Source organism: Penicillium longicatenatum, assembly GCF_028827895.1.
Source record: "Penicillium longicatenatum strain IBT 33135 chromosome Unknown contig_2_segment0_segment0, whole genome shotgun sequence".
In the NCBI taxonomy this organism is placed as follows: Eukaryota; Fungi; Ascomycota; class Eurotiomycetes; order Eurotiales; family Aspergillaceae; genus Penicillium; species Penicillium longicatenatum.
The window spans coordinates 906,442-923,545 of record NW_026643120.1 but is presented as its reverse complement, the minus strand read 5'-3'; the positions used below and the strand labels follow the sequence as shown (position 1 = coordinate 923,545).

The following is a 17,104-nucleotide window of genomic DNA, read 5'->3' as shown; positions in this document are numbered from 1 at the left end:
ACGGGGAAAGCGTGGGGTAGCTTGGACAACCCAAGTCCCCTCCTTTGCCGATAGCCGGAGCTGCTACCTCTAGTCCGGGCTCTCAAATGGTCTTGGTCGGCAAATTTCTGGCTCGGTCACTTAACATTCCATACCTATCTCACCTGTTGATCGGCAACGTCGCAACATGTCCGAGGCCCACTCCAGGGTCCAAGCCCCCATAAAGTTCACCAGAGTTGTACCATATAGTCGTATCATGATAGTCAAAGACTGGAAGGTGGGGTGAGCAAAGTAGGAAGGCGGATAGGGAAAGATAAAGCTGAAACCGAAGTGATAAGTTGTGCTTGTATCGCACCGTCTTTCCTGCTTCCGCCTCATGTCTAAATTGTGCGTCATGGGGTCTCTATCGTGGGAGCCAACACCTTTTGGCCATGAGATGCGACAGTACTTCTCCTTCGGGCCTGGATACCGGAATATGAATCATGGTATCGTTGATTTCAATTATCATCAGGTCGTGTCTTTATTCACAAATACTAGGCTCTTTCGGAACATCCCCTCGCGCCATTCGTGACAAAGCAAATCAACTTAGGGATGAGTGCGAGGAAAACCCATGTCCTTTCATCAAATACCGATTTCCACAATTGCTGAACGAATCCCGCGCTGTTATAAGCGAATTTCTATCCGTTCCGGAATCCACCATCGTTCTCGTTCCCAACGCCACAACGGGAATCAACACGGTACTGAATAATATCAGATGGAACGACGATGGCAAAGATGAGATTCTTCAAATTGATTTGATATATGGTGCATGTGCGAAAATTGCCAGCTATGTCTGTGAATCCAATCAGGATAAGGTTCGGACACGCGAAGTTGGCTTCACATACCCGCTGGAGCCCTCTGAGATGGTTTCAATTTTCCAAGAGGCAATTTCGGCCTCCAGAGCTGAGGGATATCGCCCTCGGGTTGCAATCTTCGACACCATTTCATCTAATCCTGGGCTTCGACTACCTTTCGAGGCATTTGCAGCTACTTGTCGCTTGGAGGGCATACTGAGTCTGGTTGATGCGGCACATGGAATTGGCCAGATCGATCTCAATATTCCATCTTGGGACCCGGATTTCTTGGTTACCAACTGCCATAAATGGTTGTTCACTCCACGCGCATGTGCCATTTTCTATGTCCCCGAGCGAAATCAGGGCATTCTTCGGAGTACACTACCCACAAGTCATGGTTTTGTTCCACGCTCCACTGTTGATGGGTCAAGCAACAGTCTAGAAATTCCAGCAAATTCTCTATTTGTCTCCAACTTTGAATTTACGGGTACTGCCGACCACACTGCATTCTTGGTAGTTGGAGAGGTCATCAAATGGCGTCAGAAAGTATGTGGTGGAGAGAGCCAAATACGAGACTACTGCATTGCTTTGGCGCGGAGAGGTGGACAGAGAGTGGCAGATATCTTGGGAACTAAAATCCTTGACAACGCTAGCCACAGCTTCACTGACTGCTGTATGGTCAACATTCTTCTTCCTTTGCAGAAACCCACTACTGGTACTGGGTCCCTGGTCAAAGGTAAGGGCGGCGCTGAGACTATTACAGACTGGATGCAACAGGCCATGATCAAAAATTGGAGCACATTTATGCCTGTTTTCCCCTTCAAGGAGAGCTGGTGGGTCCGCCTGAGTGGGCAGATATATCTTGAAGACAGCGATTTTGAATGGGCTGGTTGGACTCTGAAAACACTTTGCGAGCAGATTGGAAACGAGAAATTTATGTAGATATCAGGATGTATGAAGCCCTAGAATTGCTGAGACAAAGATTGCCTTTCATGTGTGACCTCGGAATTAAAAGTAGGAACTCGAGTTTGAAAAGCCAATGGATGACTCCGTTACGAAGAATATGGAGCCAACAGTGCGCATGGTGGTATTCGGTCAAGATAGAATTCCCAATGTTCGAGATAACTGGGCGTTCGAGGTATCTTGCTCTGTGATTTAGCACACTATATCCAGGTGCAGTAGTCCACCACATCGTCATCAAGTGTCTCACTGACTAATGAGATCAGTAAGTATGTCGGAGATGCGATTTACTAACAAGCTTAGATGGCTCTCATCTTCAAACAAATGAGTTTTCGCTCCAAGAATCAGTTCTGTAGCTTGCTCAGCCATACAAGACGGCACATTTTTGTCAAGCTTGCCATGCCATAGTCGCACACCCTCCCCAGCTATCTCATCAATTTAGAACCCCCAGTCACATAGAATCATCAATTCAGTGGCCGAGGGTCTTCCACCCTGCCGAAACGCGCCACGGAATGATTCGATAGTTGCGAATCTCACTTTCTCATTCTTCCATACCATGCTTTCTGCCTCTGGCCTCCCCTCCATTGCTTTGTCAACTATCGCCTCCAGAACTTTAGGGTCCTTGTTTCTTCCCGCGCGACCCATGGACAAATCTAACATCGCACCGGTCAAAAGTCTAGGCAGCCAAGCCCCTGCTGTGAGAAGCACCTTCAGCTCGGGGAGCATTCCCTTAGTACTAAATGTAGTCGGATACATCCCGCTGACTACTGCCACACCTCGGAGGCGAGCCCGGGGTATGGAATGGGCGCAAGCCAGGGCGTAGGGACCTCCCCCTGAGACACCAAGCACATAGAACTGGGATATGCCCAAGTAGTCTGCAATTGCAAGAACATCTGTGGGCCAATCTAATATACGGCGCTCGTCGTAGTGTGTTGACAAATTCATGCCGGGTCGGTCAGGGGCGACGCAGCGTAGATTGCTTTTTTGGAGAAGTTCCGCTGGAATAAGAGTCGCTTCAACAGAACAACCAGGAAATCCGTGGAAATAGAAGAAAACATCGGGCTCGCTGGCACCTTCTTTGAGAGCACCACCATATAGTTTCCATGCTAGGGTGCGCCCAGAGGGGAGAGCAAGAGTGTCACTGTCTTCTGAAAGGCGATCCATACTGGGTTGCAGAATTTGAATAAGATACAGGGGGAATAGACATCGTGAGTAAAGTCAAGTCGAACGAAAGTCCAGGTGCCGATCTTAGTATGTTAGGTTTAGCCCCGACCCTTACCTGAGATTGACAGTGGCATTGTGATATATTGGGATACCTATTGAGATACTAAGATCTAGCTCATAACACGTTGTCTTGGAATACCTAGAAACAAAACACAGCGTATATCAAGATTCAAGTACCATTGGCCATTTGCGCTCATTGCAATTTTTTTATCACATTCCAAGGTTCTGGCCAGATTTCCAGTAAGGTATTGTAGCCTACGATCAGCGCGAGCAAGGGCCCACGGATCACGTGGACGATAGGCGATGACGTCTGTGCCCGAGAAATCTCCCCCCATAAAAGACGTCTGCCAACCTGGAATCTTGCCCTCAGCACCGGCGGCTCCTCAGTTTCTCCTGCTGCCCAATTTGAACACCTCTGCTTTTCAGCATTTGCGTTTACCTCTCCTCAACATCCCCACATCATCCCCGGTTTTTGTTTCTTCAACCAGATTACGCGGAGCTCTCGATCCCCCCACTCCCCTTTTGACCAGCTCCAATAATCGACATCGAAAGCTGTTGGACTGAACAAATTCGCAAAAATGACTCTCTACTACAGTCTTGTACGTGCTCACTCTTCATTATTCAGTTGCTCTTTCGCGCGACCGATTTGGTCGAGGCTTGGCTGGAGCCTAGCGGGCTGAGCGAACAGCTCACCCGAAATGCCCACGTCTGAAACACCAATGGGTGTGCCACTTGGAACCATTGAAACTAACATGGATGCCTTGGATAGGTTTTCATGCTTCTGGTGTTTGAGATGGGCGTCTTCCTGGCCCTCATCGTCCCTCTACCATTTGTCATCAAGCGCAAGCTGTTTGCCTTCATCTCGGAGAGTCCTATCATCGCCAAACTACAGTATGGCCTGAAGGTAAATCAACCAGTCCAGGACTTATAATATGACACCAATTAACGCGTTTCCTAGATTACCTTCATTTTCATCCTGATTCTGTTCCTTGACAGCGTCAACCGGGTGTTCCGGGTACAGCAGGAACTGGCTGCGTTCTCCCGCGACGGAGCTGGCGTCGGGTAAGATCTTCAACTCCCGCATTTAACGATTCAATGTCTAATCGAGGTCCATGACAGAGCTGCACACCTGGGCACTGATCGCATGGAGGTACAGGCCCGCAAGTTCTACTCGCAGCGCAATATGTACCTTTGCGGCTTCACCCTCTTCCTCTCCCTGATCCTCAACCGCACCTACACCATGATCTTGGATGTTCTTCGTCTTGAGGATCGCGTCAAGCTGCTCGAGGGCGACAAGAAGGCTGGTGGTAAGGACTCTGCTCGTCTCGCCGAGGCTGGCTCCGTTGGTGAGATTGGCCGCTTGAAGGAGGAGCTTGCCGCTAAGGACCGTGATATCGAGACCCTTAAGAAGCAGTGCGAGGGCCTGACTGCTGAGTACCACAAGCTCGGCGATGAGGTCGCCTCTGGCAAAGGTGATATCAACGTGAAGAAAGACATTTAAACGGGTCTTTCTTCTGGGTACCAATCTCAAGCTGGGTGATTCTAGCGTGGATCATCTTCTTGCAAGTCCGCCTGCTACTAGCACCCGGGCTTATGCTTGGTTTTCTTGCCGAATATCACGCGCCACGAAAGTCTTCCTTCTGGACACCCTTACTCATATCCCCAAATGTTCATAAATCTGTGTCCCGAATACATTTGCTGTCGGGAAGAGGAAGCACAGATTCGTCACCTTCCTTGTTGTTGCTAGCAGATATTTCTAAGATTATGTGGAACAGTCAATACCTGGGCAGTTCCTAGTGTTTACTTCTGGAAACCTATCAAGTTTGGTCATTTACGATATTTTTTTAACTGGTCTGGTTTATTGTAGATAGGGAATACCTCTCAGTCATCAAATCATCTTGAAAATTCGTGAATTCGTAATTGTACATGTTATAGCACGGAAGCATTCCGGGTCATAGATTAGATCAAGAAAGTCCAGAAGCTGGGGTAAACCAACTCTTCCTCGAAAATGCGACGAACCTGCGCAAGTACAAATCTCTCCACTTTACCCACATTCTTCAGCACCTGCTTTCCATCCTCTTTGCGCCCGATCTCGCTTTCTACCCGAATCTCCTGCAACAGTCCACCTTGGCGCTTCTGTTCGCGCTCTGCACCAGACTTCGGCCGTCCATCCTCGCCTGGATTCTGACTACCTTGGTCTTTTGTTTCGGAGCCAAGGAGCGCATCAGCATCCTCGGCAGATAAGAAGCAAAAGTGTACGCGTTTGCGAATGTACGCGACAACCGCCACACCGTCAAACGTGATACCAGTCACATTAAGTTTCAGCGGAAGCCCAACGAAGCTAGGCATTGGGTAATCGAGCAGAATCTCCGCCGTTAGCGACATACGCACATCTCCGGCATATTTCGCATGGCACAGGACTTGGAAATCATCTGGTCGGCGCTCGCGCATGCGAGGTGGGATGGGGATCGAGGGGTCGTCTGCAATTGCTTCGGGGATATCGGCCGGGTTATCGGCGCTGTTGCGATTTGACCCACTGCTACCCGTGTGCCCGATAGATGGGTGTGAGGCTGTGGAGGGTCTAGAGGCGGAGTGTGTGGTGTCGAGGTCTGGTTCTGGGCGCTGATGTACGGATGGACGGGATGGGCGTGCTTGTCTTGCTCCATGAGCTGCCAGGCCGGAGTCAGGCCAGCCGCTTGCGAATTGAGTGCCGCCTGCAACAGCTGCAAGAGGGGTTTGTGATCCAGATAGGCCACCCAGCGACATGAGGTGGTAGCCCAGTGTCGAAGTGCCGCCGGGAATGCCGGGGGTTCCAGAGCGGGGCAGGAAGTGTGGGTTGAGATGATCGCCCAGGGGTAGCGGAGAGCGAAGCGCGGATGGTTGGAAATGTTCGCCGGGATATGGGTGGTGACTGAAGCTGTGAGGACTGTGGGCTGCTGCATGGTTCATTGGCATTTCGTCATTGTAGTCCGACCATTGCTCGACGAGCTCATCAGACGTCGCTGAGGTGTCATCATCGTCCTCTTCATAGAAGTCTGAGAAGGGTTCGCAGAAATCCTTGATCTCGAGATCGGGTCCAATGTTGCCGAAGTCAAAGGAATGCACCTGGACCGAGCGAATGAAGCGTGGTAGGGCCACCTCCTGGAACTTGTCATGGACAAATGCGCGAATGCGTTCAGCGAGGGCTTCCCCGTCCGGGCCAGAAGTGGCTGTTGCCCAGTCGACTTCGATAGACATTACATATGCGATATGAGACTTTGATTACAAGCTCATAGAAGCGCGGAATTGAGCAAAGCTTAGGAAAACCGCCTCTTGACGCGGGGCCACGTGACCCGCAAACGACATTGTGGATCGACAAGCTGCAAGTTCTCTCATTCCTGGATGATGTTACGGGCTAAAAGCGATACTTAGATGGACTGATATTCTGCAGCTGAATTATGTCGCTCTCAAGGTCGCTGAGCTTGTCGATGACGCCTTTTTTGCGATACCCAACTGACCTCGGCATTGTTCACAGAGCACCGATTCACCGGCCAAAATCTGGTTCGATCATTCAGCTATCGATTTTAGCGGGGCTTCGTATTCGGCCAGTACTTTGAACCACAGTGATTGGTTCTTGATGTGCAAGGAGTGAAACATTTCCAGGCCAAGCTTTTGCGAAATCTGAGAGTCGTTTAGGACAAGAACTGCAACTGAAATGTCTTGTCCGGCAAACCCTCATCAATGGCACATTCAATCCTCGAATGGCCCAGAGCTAGCTGGTGAGGTGGGACTGGAGATCGGCGCCTACCTTGGCAACAGTGCCCGAGATCCCCGAAATTTCCATGGCCCCTCGTTGCTCTGATCCCCCTATACTCTTTACGGGAAAGTCCCGAATCAACCGGACATGAGCATCCACAGTAATGTCTCCGGGCTTTGGTACAGCCCAATCCTGGCCTGCCACTCTCCTGGACTAGGTTTTGTCCCTGGTAGCGTGAATGCGGCAACAGATCCACGCCAGCCTCCTGTTTACTTTCCTACCTGGTTTCTTCCTCAGCTATCTACTAATGATAATGGGCATCTCTCCCGACGGAGAAAGATCACCATAGGTCTTTGGTGTCGTGAAATACATTCCTTGCCACGAAAAAGATATCAATATGCCATTTGCGCCCAAATCAGCTGATAAAAAGACTATGCGGGTCTAATGCAACCCACAACTGGTCTCCCGCGGCTGCCAACCTATCGATACCCACGGGGCCCACTGCCGCGTCTAATGTCACTGGTTTATTCGCTGGATGGCAAACTCCGGTGGCTTTGTGATTCTCTGGGCCATTAACCGATACGCCAATAACTGGGCAGCCATCTCTCGCACGTCCTTTCCTCTTTTTCTCTGGTGCCTTGATGGGCTCTATGTATTTGAATCTGCCTCCATGGGCGTGACAAGGCTGTGGCATCTTCTTCGGAGAATCAAGTTTCGGGCAGCTCTCATGGAACGCTCGAGCCGTTTATCGCCAGGGATTAGCAATGGAAACCGTCCTCCGCTGGACCGGGGCAGCTAAGACAGGTGTGGATTCCAAGGGCCACGCGCTTTCTGGACGCTTTTTGCGGGTGTGATGGGCCCTGTGAGTGGGTTTCTTCATCTTCCCTCGTCCTCCCCGTGCCTTTTCGGAAATGAAACATGCATGAGATTGTCCTTCCCTTTTCCATGCATATAACGTGGCCTGCCCTGATATGGTCAATGCGTGCGTGGCTGGATCTGATCTGCAGTCCCATAGCCGTTTCTCGCCTCAAGAGGGGGCGTCAGGATAGCACCCGAGCCACCCGAGAGCCTTGGGTATCCTGCTCTCTCCACGCCCAGAAATTATCAAGGTAATTCCCGAGATCACCACTCGGCATATCTCATCTATCAAACATATGTTTGGTGACAAATCATCTCTACAACCTGCTTTGCAAAAGCCTTTGCTTCTTCCCATCCCTGTATGTGCCAACGTGGCCATGCCCTCGTCTAGCACTCTCGGCCCACACCCCCTGCTAGCCTCCCACCACAGGTCTTGATCAGCCTTTTCGCCATGAAATAAGGTCCAGTCATGCTTGTCGGGTTTTTATTAACCATGCACGTGAGTGTTCTTGTATGTGGCTCGCAGCAGCCATGATAAGCGCGGAAGGATCCAAGCCCACTCTAGGGCCTCGGCCGGAACATAATTCCAAATCATGCAACTTCGAGAACAAAGGCTTCTTACACAGGTCTACAGGGTAGGATTCGTCATCATCGGTGTCTCCGATCATGTTTCTTGTTTTTTTGTTTCAAGTGAACGGGGTGTGCTTGATATATTGCGACATCTTGAAATATATTCAGCTCATAATAGAAACCAATGGAAATTAAATATGAAGGAAATGAGGAAGAATAGAAATTAAATCGAGTGGCATTTCCAATTCGTCCCCTGAGGATCGGGGAGTGTGTCCGAATCATGGGTAGTCAGGACGATGACAGAAGCGTTGTCCAGAAAGCCGCAAAACGAGAGAAACAATCAAAAGACTTCACCCGCTAGGTATACAGGCATACAAAAAACAGTTCTGAAGAACAGGAATACCAAATACATGGCAAACAAAAACAAAAACAAAAACAAAAATGATCCTCCAAGCCACAATGTGACAGAGGATGATAAAGCCCACATTGGCCCTCCTTTTGGTGGTCGATCTGGTGATTACACGCGATGCTGATCAACTTGTCCAATGAATGATCCTCCAGTCTAGGTCGGCGTGGTCAGATCATCTGTAAAGATTGCGTTAGCGGAACAAACCCTATCAAGCGAGTAAGTGGGTAGAATGAGTCCCACTAACAATTGGTAGGTGCCTTAGCTACCACCGTGCTTTGGGCAGTTGTAGCCCTGACGCTTGCGGAAGTGCTCCTTCACACCATGGCAGGACGGGGTGCCCTTCTTCGCACAGGCAACAACACCGCCTTCTTGGACTGAGCAGCCGCAGTCATAGAGGAAGATGTAGACGGAACACATGGTTGCAGAGGTAGATGGAGAGAGGAAAGAGCTTTGTAAGAATAAGTCAAGAGGATGTATCAGAAATATAGCTTTGGAGGCTTGTGAGGGCTGATAGCTTGGATATAATTTCTTGAGAAGGATTCACGACCACCTTTATAAGATTCCATATAGCTACCCCAGATGGACGACTGTGCCTTGCGGGACCAAATGATACAATCTGAGTCAAGGACAAAGACTGAATGTGCTATCTGCCTCACAGCCGCTGCGCAGGACATACAGATGCGCCGTATGCATCTAATGACTTGGTGGTCACTCGCTCGGCGAGGAAAGCCGGACCAACTGGAGGGCACAAATAAAGATGAGCCATAACACTATGCGGGCATCACCAACAGCGGAGTCCAAGTTTGGCGGTTATGTGGATCATCGGAGAGGGGCATACTAGTGGATTGCGCCTGATGAGGGTGTTCGGTTCTTTGCACACCAATGGCGAATAGCGAATACCACGGAGATTGTATCGAGACGGGCGAACTATTGATCCCCTCCCACACCCCCAATCTCTATTAGAGTTCCGCAGCTGCAGCGTGCACTTGACATCATTCCGTAAATCCCCACGTCCTGGCACCAGTGCGTTGCCCCATCCGCAAATGAGGCTGCGCATCACACCAACACTATGCTGGAGACTTGCGCCAGGCACAGCGTTGAGCTCATCTGCAAGGAATCCTGCATCTTATTGGAAGGCGTTGACTTTTCTATGCGTCAGTGCACATGCCACCTGCCACTGTTATGATTGTGGAGACTGGGGCGGCCACGGCGGTGTCAAAGACAGGAAAGTGAACATGCAAGGCCTCGCACATCGGGGGCGATGAGGCTTTGTTCGCGATTATTTTGATTTGCCAATTATTCTGATTTGTTGGGAAAGAGGAATTTCCATGATTTTTTCAACAGTATGGCATTTGTGATGTCCGAAGGACCTCGGGAAGTTATGCCCCCGTCCGGACCGTCACCAAAGGCAAGCAAGTATAGAGCCACGAGAGCTAATAATTTCCCGCTGAGATGGAAAGCATCGGCCTTTGCAACATTCACATTGCGCCGAGTAAGTTCAATCACTGTAGGTCTAGATCATGGGCAATGTTCACAGTCTCCATATCGTGGCCCCCATTTGCAAACTTGTAGGCAAATAGAGCTTGTTACAATGGCGCAGTTGGTGATAGTGATGGTGAACTCAGCAAATCTGCAAGGTGACGAGATTTTCCCAGTAATTGGGCCCAACAATTGAAAAATTGACTCATTTTGAGGGCCAAAATCATGGATTATGGCAAGATAGATGTTGGATGTAGTGTGATGGCGGTGGGTGCTTTGGGGTTAGTGGTAGTATTCGATGAGATGTAATAAAATTAAGATTCACTCTGGGCCTATCGATTATTTCTAGTGTCTTTCTAGGGCCGAACGACTGGCGAAGGATGTTTGTTCTCAATGGTGGCGCAGTAGCGCTGATTGATGGAGCTGTTACTGAGGCTCTCACCCAGGCGCCCACGGCTCGGAAGATCGACTCCGGGCGACACTGATACGCCCGACAGGGCGGCAAGGCAGAGAAAACTCACATCTACTCCAAATTTGGCGCTGTTGGTTTGTGGGTATATCTTGCCCTGACATAGACTCCAAAGAAACAAAGAAAATAAATTAAATTGCATTTTTTAGGTTTCTGATTCTCGCAGGAGATTTCCACCACGTGATTCAAGCTCCTGGTTACTGATCGATGACACTGAGAAGAGCGGTCTCGATTCTGCCTTCTCACATGTCGGAAACACTTTCCCCACAACTGATAAATAAACAACCGAGTCCTCCGGACTTCGGTTAAAGCAAATCTGATGAACGATAAGCGGATGATGTCATATGCGCTCCTTTTTCTTGCAAAGAGGAAAGACTCGCGAATCACGATAATGAAAATGAATCGGAGCTATCAGCGCATGTAAAATGCGAGAACTACGCGGATATTATCGGAGATGAGCAACGGAGTCGACGAAACACATTGGAGCCTGTGCCTGGATGCCTCCGCTCTCGACACGAATATTAGAAGGTGGTGGATGAGTTAGCCTGTGAAATCCAATGGCTTTCCCACGCCGGGGTGTTCTTGGCACCTCATCTCATCCTGACGGCAGATCTTCCGAGGTTTCTTTTCTTTGACTTTCGGCTCGCCACGGGGCCCGCCCGATACCTGAAGAGACCAAAAGAACTCCAGTCGAATTGCGCAATCAGCGATTAGCGATCAAGAGCCTAGTTCACTTGCCAAGAATATGCATATTTGCCATGGCTGCTGAGAATGACTAGCAAGCCCTGTCCGGGGCCGGTGTGACGCGAATACCAAAGCCAAGAGGATGTTCGAAGAATTGAAAAGCAGAAGGGGTGATAGTCACCCAATAGTGACGTCTTGGCTCTTTGAGTGAGACTAATCGGCCCCCTTTTTTGCTATCTTTTCTTTTTTTTCTGCGAGCCAAGACTTGTGAGAATTCCCTAGTATGTTTGAGATTGTCCATTATGGGCGACAGTCGCGGGGAGGCTTGGTCTGCATGACCATCGGGTATCCACTTGCCCCCGGCTGAGATGTCCAGGATCGACGCTGTGTCTAGCACATCAGATACGCAAAACTGCCCCTCCTTCCCCAAGGTCCACGGTGACTCGGGCTATAAAGTCTGACCGATTTCACCCGTCTTTCACTTTCTTTTTAGTTATTCCAAACTGCTCTCTCAAAAGTTTCCAAGTCACTACTATCCAAAGTACCCCCACCACTTCACAACAAAGTCATCTACACACAAGACATTTCTCAAAAAACAACATTCAAAATGTACACCTACACTCCCACTCACCGTTTCCTCGTCCTCTCTGCTGCCGACTCGGTTCCCTTTAACCCAGCCAACAAGTTCCTTGTGTTGTCGCCGACTGAGTCGGGGCCAGACCCTCGCGTCTTTGAGCAGGCTGTGGCTGACTCCCCCTCCACCGAAGAGAGCCCTAACGGGGTTCCCAAGTCGCACCGCTCCGACAGCACATCGTCTACATCATCTGAGGATTCCACAAACGGCTTTCTATTCCTGGGCCACACTGGTCGACGATTCTCTCAGTGATTCAGTCACATTTGACTCCTCTTCATCTTTTTATGAGCGACAGATGCATTTCATTTAACAATGGATCCGGTTATTCATTGACTCCTCCTGGCTCAACCCCGAACATCTCAATCAAGGAACTCGAGGTCATCGACCATCTGGACAAACGGCGGGAAAGCAACTGGGGTGTTTTAGGCGCTATCAGATCTGGGCCATAGGGCAACATGTTTATTTTTCTTTATTTCTTTATCCATATCATCAGAATGAATACATAGCCTTTCGGGCCAATTAACAATCCAACGTGTATCTTTCCAACTCAACTCTCCCTTCCCGTTACCCCAAACGGGGCCACATGCCTAGCACAGCCTCCCTCCCAATGCCTAGACAATATTAGCCACCGGATGCTAGGGATGATGCCGAAATACCTGCCAAGTGGCGCCAAGGTGATGCGATGGTGATCTGCCAAGACTACTGTTTGATATTCCAGTCTTGGCCCTAAGCCTAGGAATCCCGCCTATCGCGGATCACGTTCCACAGCCAAGGGCACACCTACATGCTGACGATCTCAAGATCCTTTTTTTTGGTCTTGCCAATCCCTCGCCAAGTCATTCATTAGCAACCTTACGTGCACCGCCCAGCCCAAAACACGTCCTCCCTTTCTGGCCCATTTCTTTGCATTCCTGCCGACGGTCGTCCACGTTCATTTTTCCGCTAATCACATTGGCCCGTTGGCGAGAGGCTATTCAATATTTCTATACCACGCCTACTGTGTTGGTGCCCCGGTGAGATCCTAGTGGGGTACAAAACACCGTGGATCTTGCCCCCCTTTCCGCCCCCGCATCCCGGTGAAGAGCTGCAGACGATGTGCGAAAGATGTTTACTTGTTCGAGCGTTTTCGGTCAATTCTTACTGCATTCTCAGATATCTGTACCCAATTATGTTCTGCGATCCCTGTCGTGGATAAGAGGAGGGGGCTTGGGGCCCCTACTGCAGGCTGTACGCTTATCTCCGGTGCTTCGGGGCAGCGGATATGATCCTGCAATATGGGCGTGCATCGGAGTTGTCATCCCGGTTTTAGCAATGCTGCAGGTAGGCTATTTATCATGCCTAGAGAATATGCATGCATGTCTGTAGAGTCTGGAATAATCGTGTCTTAGGTAGTATTCCAGGCCTCCCGTGTTTATTCTTGGTCTTTGGATATCAATTTATGTCGCTTATTTCGTCAACAGGGATAATCCACCAATCTAGGCTACTCTTTCTTGTCATGAAGTGTTGAAGTACTCTGGTTTTTACAATCATCGGTTGATTTGCTGTTCAGGGGTCTGCATTGCCTATATTATCCATTTCATAATCGAGAATATACCCGTCGGGACGCTTGGGCTTGGTTTAATTTTACCGATCATTGTAGGAAAGGTCAGAAAAAAATGCACCATCTGAACAAAAAATAGTTCGCCTTATCAGAGTTTAGCAATCTTAGACTTAAACTTATCGCGTCCTGTGAGATTCCCATGTTTCCCCCTACATTCCAGGATAAGCTCTGATCTTCGTCAGCGGGGCAACTCAGACCTTGTGATGTGAAGAACTTCAAATAGATCCCTTGAATGATTGGCACACTCAACTGAAGCCTTCACATGCCTAGATTCTCAATTACTCTGGACTCTCAAGGTTATTATAGGCGACCGAATAGTTCACATCTTGCCTAGGTAGTCTCGCGTTCTATCGATCAAAGACACGGATTGACGTAGCTTGCTTTTCTTATTGAGATTATAAAAAGGTAGTTTATTGCTGAAGGCTAGAGAAGGTGACTTCAAGGATGCACACAGTCTTTTATGCATAGGTAATTGAAATTAAAGGTACATCATTTTGAGAGACTCCTAGTCCTGGCGAAACCTTAGGATGCATGGTTCAAAAGTTAAGCCTTCTTAGGTTTACTTCCCGAGCGCTAGAGGTGAGCTTTGTCAAACTGATTTTAATTCCCAACCTTTTTTGAGGATTGTTTAAGGTATTGGGGAAATAAATTAGGTATCTCATTCAAGGTATCTGCAATTTCCCAGATGTGCTGTCAAATTGTGAGCGCAGACATATATTATATCAGGGGTCGAGCCGCAAGAGATTCTGCCAATCGCTCGTTCCAATAAACTTCTGGTAAATGGGACTCGTTGAATTGACCATAGGAAAAAAGGCAGGCATATTTTGGACCCTGAGTCTGAGTAGCGAAATTTCAAATAAAAATCAAATGCTTCTACAGGGGAGGGTTCATTCATTGAAAATGGTTGTTATCCACAACAATAGACCAGTTGATGGTCCACGGGTAACGAAGCGGACCCTGGAAAACCCGCCCGTCAAAACAAACTCACATCAATCATGCACCTAGATAATAGCAAATCCCAATGCGCTCATAGGTGCCGTTCTAGATCCCTGAGGCTTGCCTCCGCACATGGTGTCCCCACAGACTGACCTCATTCCCATGCGGGGAAGTTTGTTTATCGGGAGAAATCGGCAAGGGATGAAGCCGCGGCTGGGGGCGTCGGCATCACGTTGGAGACATAAAGGAAACGCGGGGAGAGATATGTAATGGCCTTGGGGTTTTGCGACCTCATAGAACTTGCCTAGGCTGGCTGGGCCTGAGTTGAGAATCATCTTCACTGGAGCTTTGGGTTTTCAGGGGGTGGTGACTATTATTGAGGCGATCGGATTTTCAGGTCCGCTAGACTCGCTATGTGTTAGGATGAGTATTGAAACCTCGGAATGGAAATGTGATGGCTTGAGTACTAAATTTGGGGGGGAACGTTGACCCAGTCTGAACTGAAGCTTGCTTCTGTGTAGTGAGTTGCGAATTATATGCATAGCATCTCTGGACAAGATGTGTTTAGTGTTATGACTTTGGAAATCGATCGTTTCAAGCCAAGATTCTATTTACTGCACAGTTACTCGAGAGCGTGTAAGTTTTGCTCAACTGGCCTTAGCCATACCCATGAAGATACAAAAAGAGAAGAAAATGACACGCGCAAACATACTTTTCGAGCTTGTCCCTACATTTATTCTAGTTAAGTATGTTTCCGCCCTGTCCTTCAATAGCGGTTCCGCTGCTATTGGTATCAATTTTAATTGAATTTTGGGTCGCTTGATGACGATCATTATGTTTGGATCGGGCTGCCTCGTGATGAGTTTGCTCTCAGTATTGTAGCTTATTTCCTTCATTTTCAACGCCGCCATATCGATGCCCCTTGCCGCCCGACCACGCAATTCATGTGACTATGCAACTTGTTACAGTACACCTGCATACTGAAGCCTTTCCAATGCTCAATGGTTCAATAGCTCGACGCCACCGGGGAAGCTGCCCCACCAGGCAAGCCATATGACAGGGATATTCTACTATAAAACGCTGAGGAACATGCCGGGGCAGCGTGATTGTTTCAAATTGCATGAGCAAAGAGAGTCCCGAGACTCTTGGAACAAGTAAACCTTGTTTCGACTCGTATTCGTACTTAACAACAGCTATGAATCATGTTACGTTAATGTGATTTAATTAAACCGGCTACTGTCAAGCGTAGCGAAGATTGTAATTTTGCCAAGAAGGGACAGAGTGGACGGAAAACAATACCGATCGCATTCTGGAGCAGATTCACAAGCGTGTTGGCCAATTAGGAAAGTCCACATGCCTAATCGAGTCAAGACCGACTCGTGCCCGTGGAGAAACCGCGCGGCAGAGTTACTGTTCAGAACGTGTGAGGGGGAAAGGTGCGGTGCTAATTCGAGACGGGCAAAGGGGAAGGTGCACGCAATCCAACGATCAACAGATCAACGGAGTACGCGGGCGCATTTGTGAGGTGATCTGAGACGACATGCCGGACCGCCCGAGGGTCCAATTTACAGTAGAAAGCGGGGCAGCGTGTCCATGTATTCGCCCGTAAATTCACTAAGACGTACTAAGGGTAGGGCGTAATGAGTTCGGACGACGCTAATTGATCGAAGGTTGACCGAATGCTTCTGCCGCGTTTCTAGCGCCAAAGCCAAGACCCGTTGTCTCCCGACTGAAACTTTGGGCTCCGTTACTGATGGATTGGCCCAAGTACTATTTGCACTAAATTATCGTAATCGCCTTTCCGTCGATCAATAACGAGAGGTAGATGAGGAATCATGTAGAGGATGGAGGTACACAGCGGACACCTCTCGGAAATCACCATCATCCAAGTCCAGATACATACTAGATTGTTCTTCCGGAGATATCCCGGGGCGCAAAACTGACCGAATCACTTCCAGCGGATCCCGAGAGTTTGCCACCCCGTTTTATCTCCTTTGCCCCTTGCATGACCCCAGATCTCGCCGCGATCTCTTTCTGCATTCCCAGCTGATCTACGAGACTCACGGAGAGATTCTCGGCTTCAAACTCAGGTGGAAACCCGGGTCTTCAGGGCGGAACCATGGGAAGTCAGTCCGTAGGTACATGTAGGAGGCTGTCTCAGTATAGCAAAATTACTGGTACTAGGCTCCACCCTTCGGCAACGAGTTACATTGGTATGAATGTCTTCAGACCCATTGTAGCTGTTGCCCTCGGCTCAGGGTTTAAGGGGTTGTAAACAATAGCTCCAAACCTGTACGAACCTAAAAATCAGACTGACCTAATAATGATTAATGCCAAACCTGTATAGATTCATGCATTGGGCAAGATACGTTAGTCATAACACGCTAGTCACAGTTCGTGTTTCAGCTCGATGGTAAAGATCATGACGTCCCTGCAAGCGGTGTGTCGTGTCATCATGGTAGCGATCGGCGATCCGACCCCGTCATCGATGCCAGGCCGCTGCTCTTCCCCAGAGCGGACATTCGTCCCTGTGAACTCTAACGACTAAACCGGCCACTTCTAGAAGGAAAGCTGCGATCTTCGTATCCCGTTCGTCGGTGAGTCTTGGGCAGATCGGAATTTTGGGGAGACTCGGACGGTAACAATGGCAAATGCCGGTTGCATGGAGCCATCACGTGTCGTGTAATACAATAACCGCGCTAGGCCCAAAGCGGGTCCTCAGTCATAGTAGAA

The 17,104-nt window shown here is 49.1% G+C and overlaps 6 protein-coding genes across 6 annotated transcripts; 3 read left to right on the top strand and 3 right to left on the bottom strand.

The window, feature by feature from the left end:
* Positions 1-373: 373 nt before the first annotated feature.
* Positions 374-1,754, top strand: N7484_002866 (Pyridoxal phosphate-dependent transferase major region subdomain 1; the record flags this gene model as incomplete). Its single annotated transcript, XM_057113286.1, has 2 exons — positions 374-464; positions 517-1,754. 2 exons carry the CDS (start codon positions 374-376, stop codon positions 1,752-1,754), a joined length of 1,329 nt encoding a protein of 442 aa, XP_056973426.1.
* Positions 1,755-2,210: 456 nt separating this feature from the next.
* Positions 2,211-2,936, bottom strand: N7484_002865 (alpha/beta fold hydrolase; the record flags this gene model as incomplete). The annotated part of the gene is made up of 1 exon (XM_057113285.1): positions 2,211-2,936. The coding sequence occupies one exon, from the start codon at positions 2,934-2,936 to the stop codon at positions 2,211-2,213; it is 726 nt and encodes a 241-aa protein (XP_056973425.1).
* Positions 2,937-3,574: 638 nt separating this feature from the next.
* Positions 3,575-4,497, top strand: N7484_002864 (putative BAP31 domain protein; the record flags this gene model as incomplete). The annotated part of the gene is made up of 4 exons (XM_057113284.1): positions 3,575-3,595; positions 3,766-3,900; positions 3,955-4,058; positions 4,116-4,497. The coding sequence occupies 4 exons, from the start codon at positions 3,575-3,577 to the stop codon at positions 4,495-4,497; spliced, it is 642 nt and encodes a 213-aa protein (XP_056973424.1).
* Positions 4,498-4,955: 458 nt separating this feature from the next.
* mdm12 (ERMES complex subunit MDM12) lies at positions 4,956-6,233 on the bottom strand (the record flags this gene model as incomplete). The annotated part of the gene is made up of 1 exon (XM_057113283.1): positions 4,956-6,233. One exon carries the CDS (start codon positions 6,231-6,233, stop codon positions 4,956-4,958), a length of 1,278 nt encoding a protein of 425 aa, XP_056973423.1.
* Positions 6,234-8,722: 2,489 nt separating this feature from the next.
* Positions 8,723-8,986, bottom strand: N7484_002862 (uncharacterized protein; the record flags this gene model as incomplete). Its single annotated transcript, XM_057113282.1, has 2 exons — positions 8,723-8,745; positions 8,836-8,986. The coding sequence occupies 2 exons, from the start codon at positions 8,984-8,986 to the stop codon at positions 8,723-8,725; spliced, it is 174 nt and encodes a 57-aa protein (XP_056973422.1).
* Positions 8,987-11,808: 2,822 nt separating this feature from the next.
* Positions 11,809-12,087, top strand: N7484_002861 (uncharacterized protein; the record flags this gene model as incomplete). Its single annotated transcript, XM_057113281.1, has 1 exon — positions 11,809-12,087. The coding sequence occupies one exon, from the start codon at positions 11,809-11,811 to the stop codon at positions 12,085-12,087; it is 279 nt and encodes a 92-aa protein (XP_056973421.1).
* Positions 12,088-17,104: the final 5,017 nt, after the last annotated feature.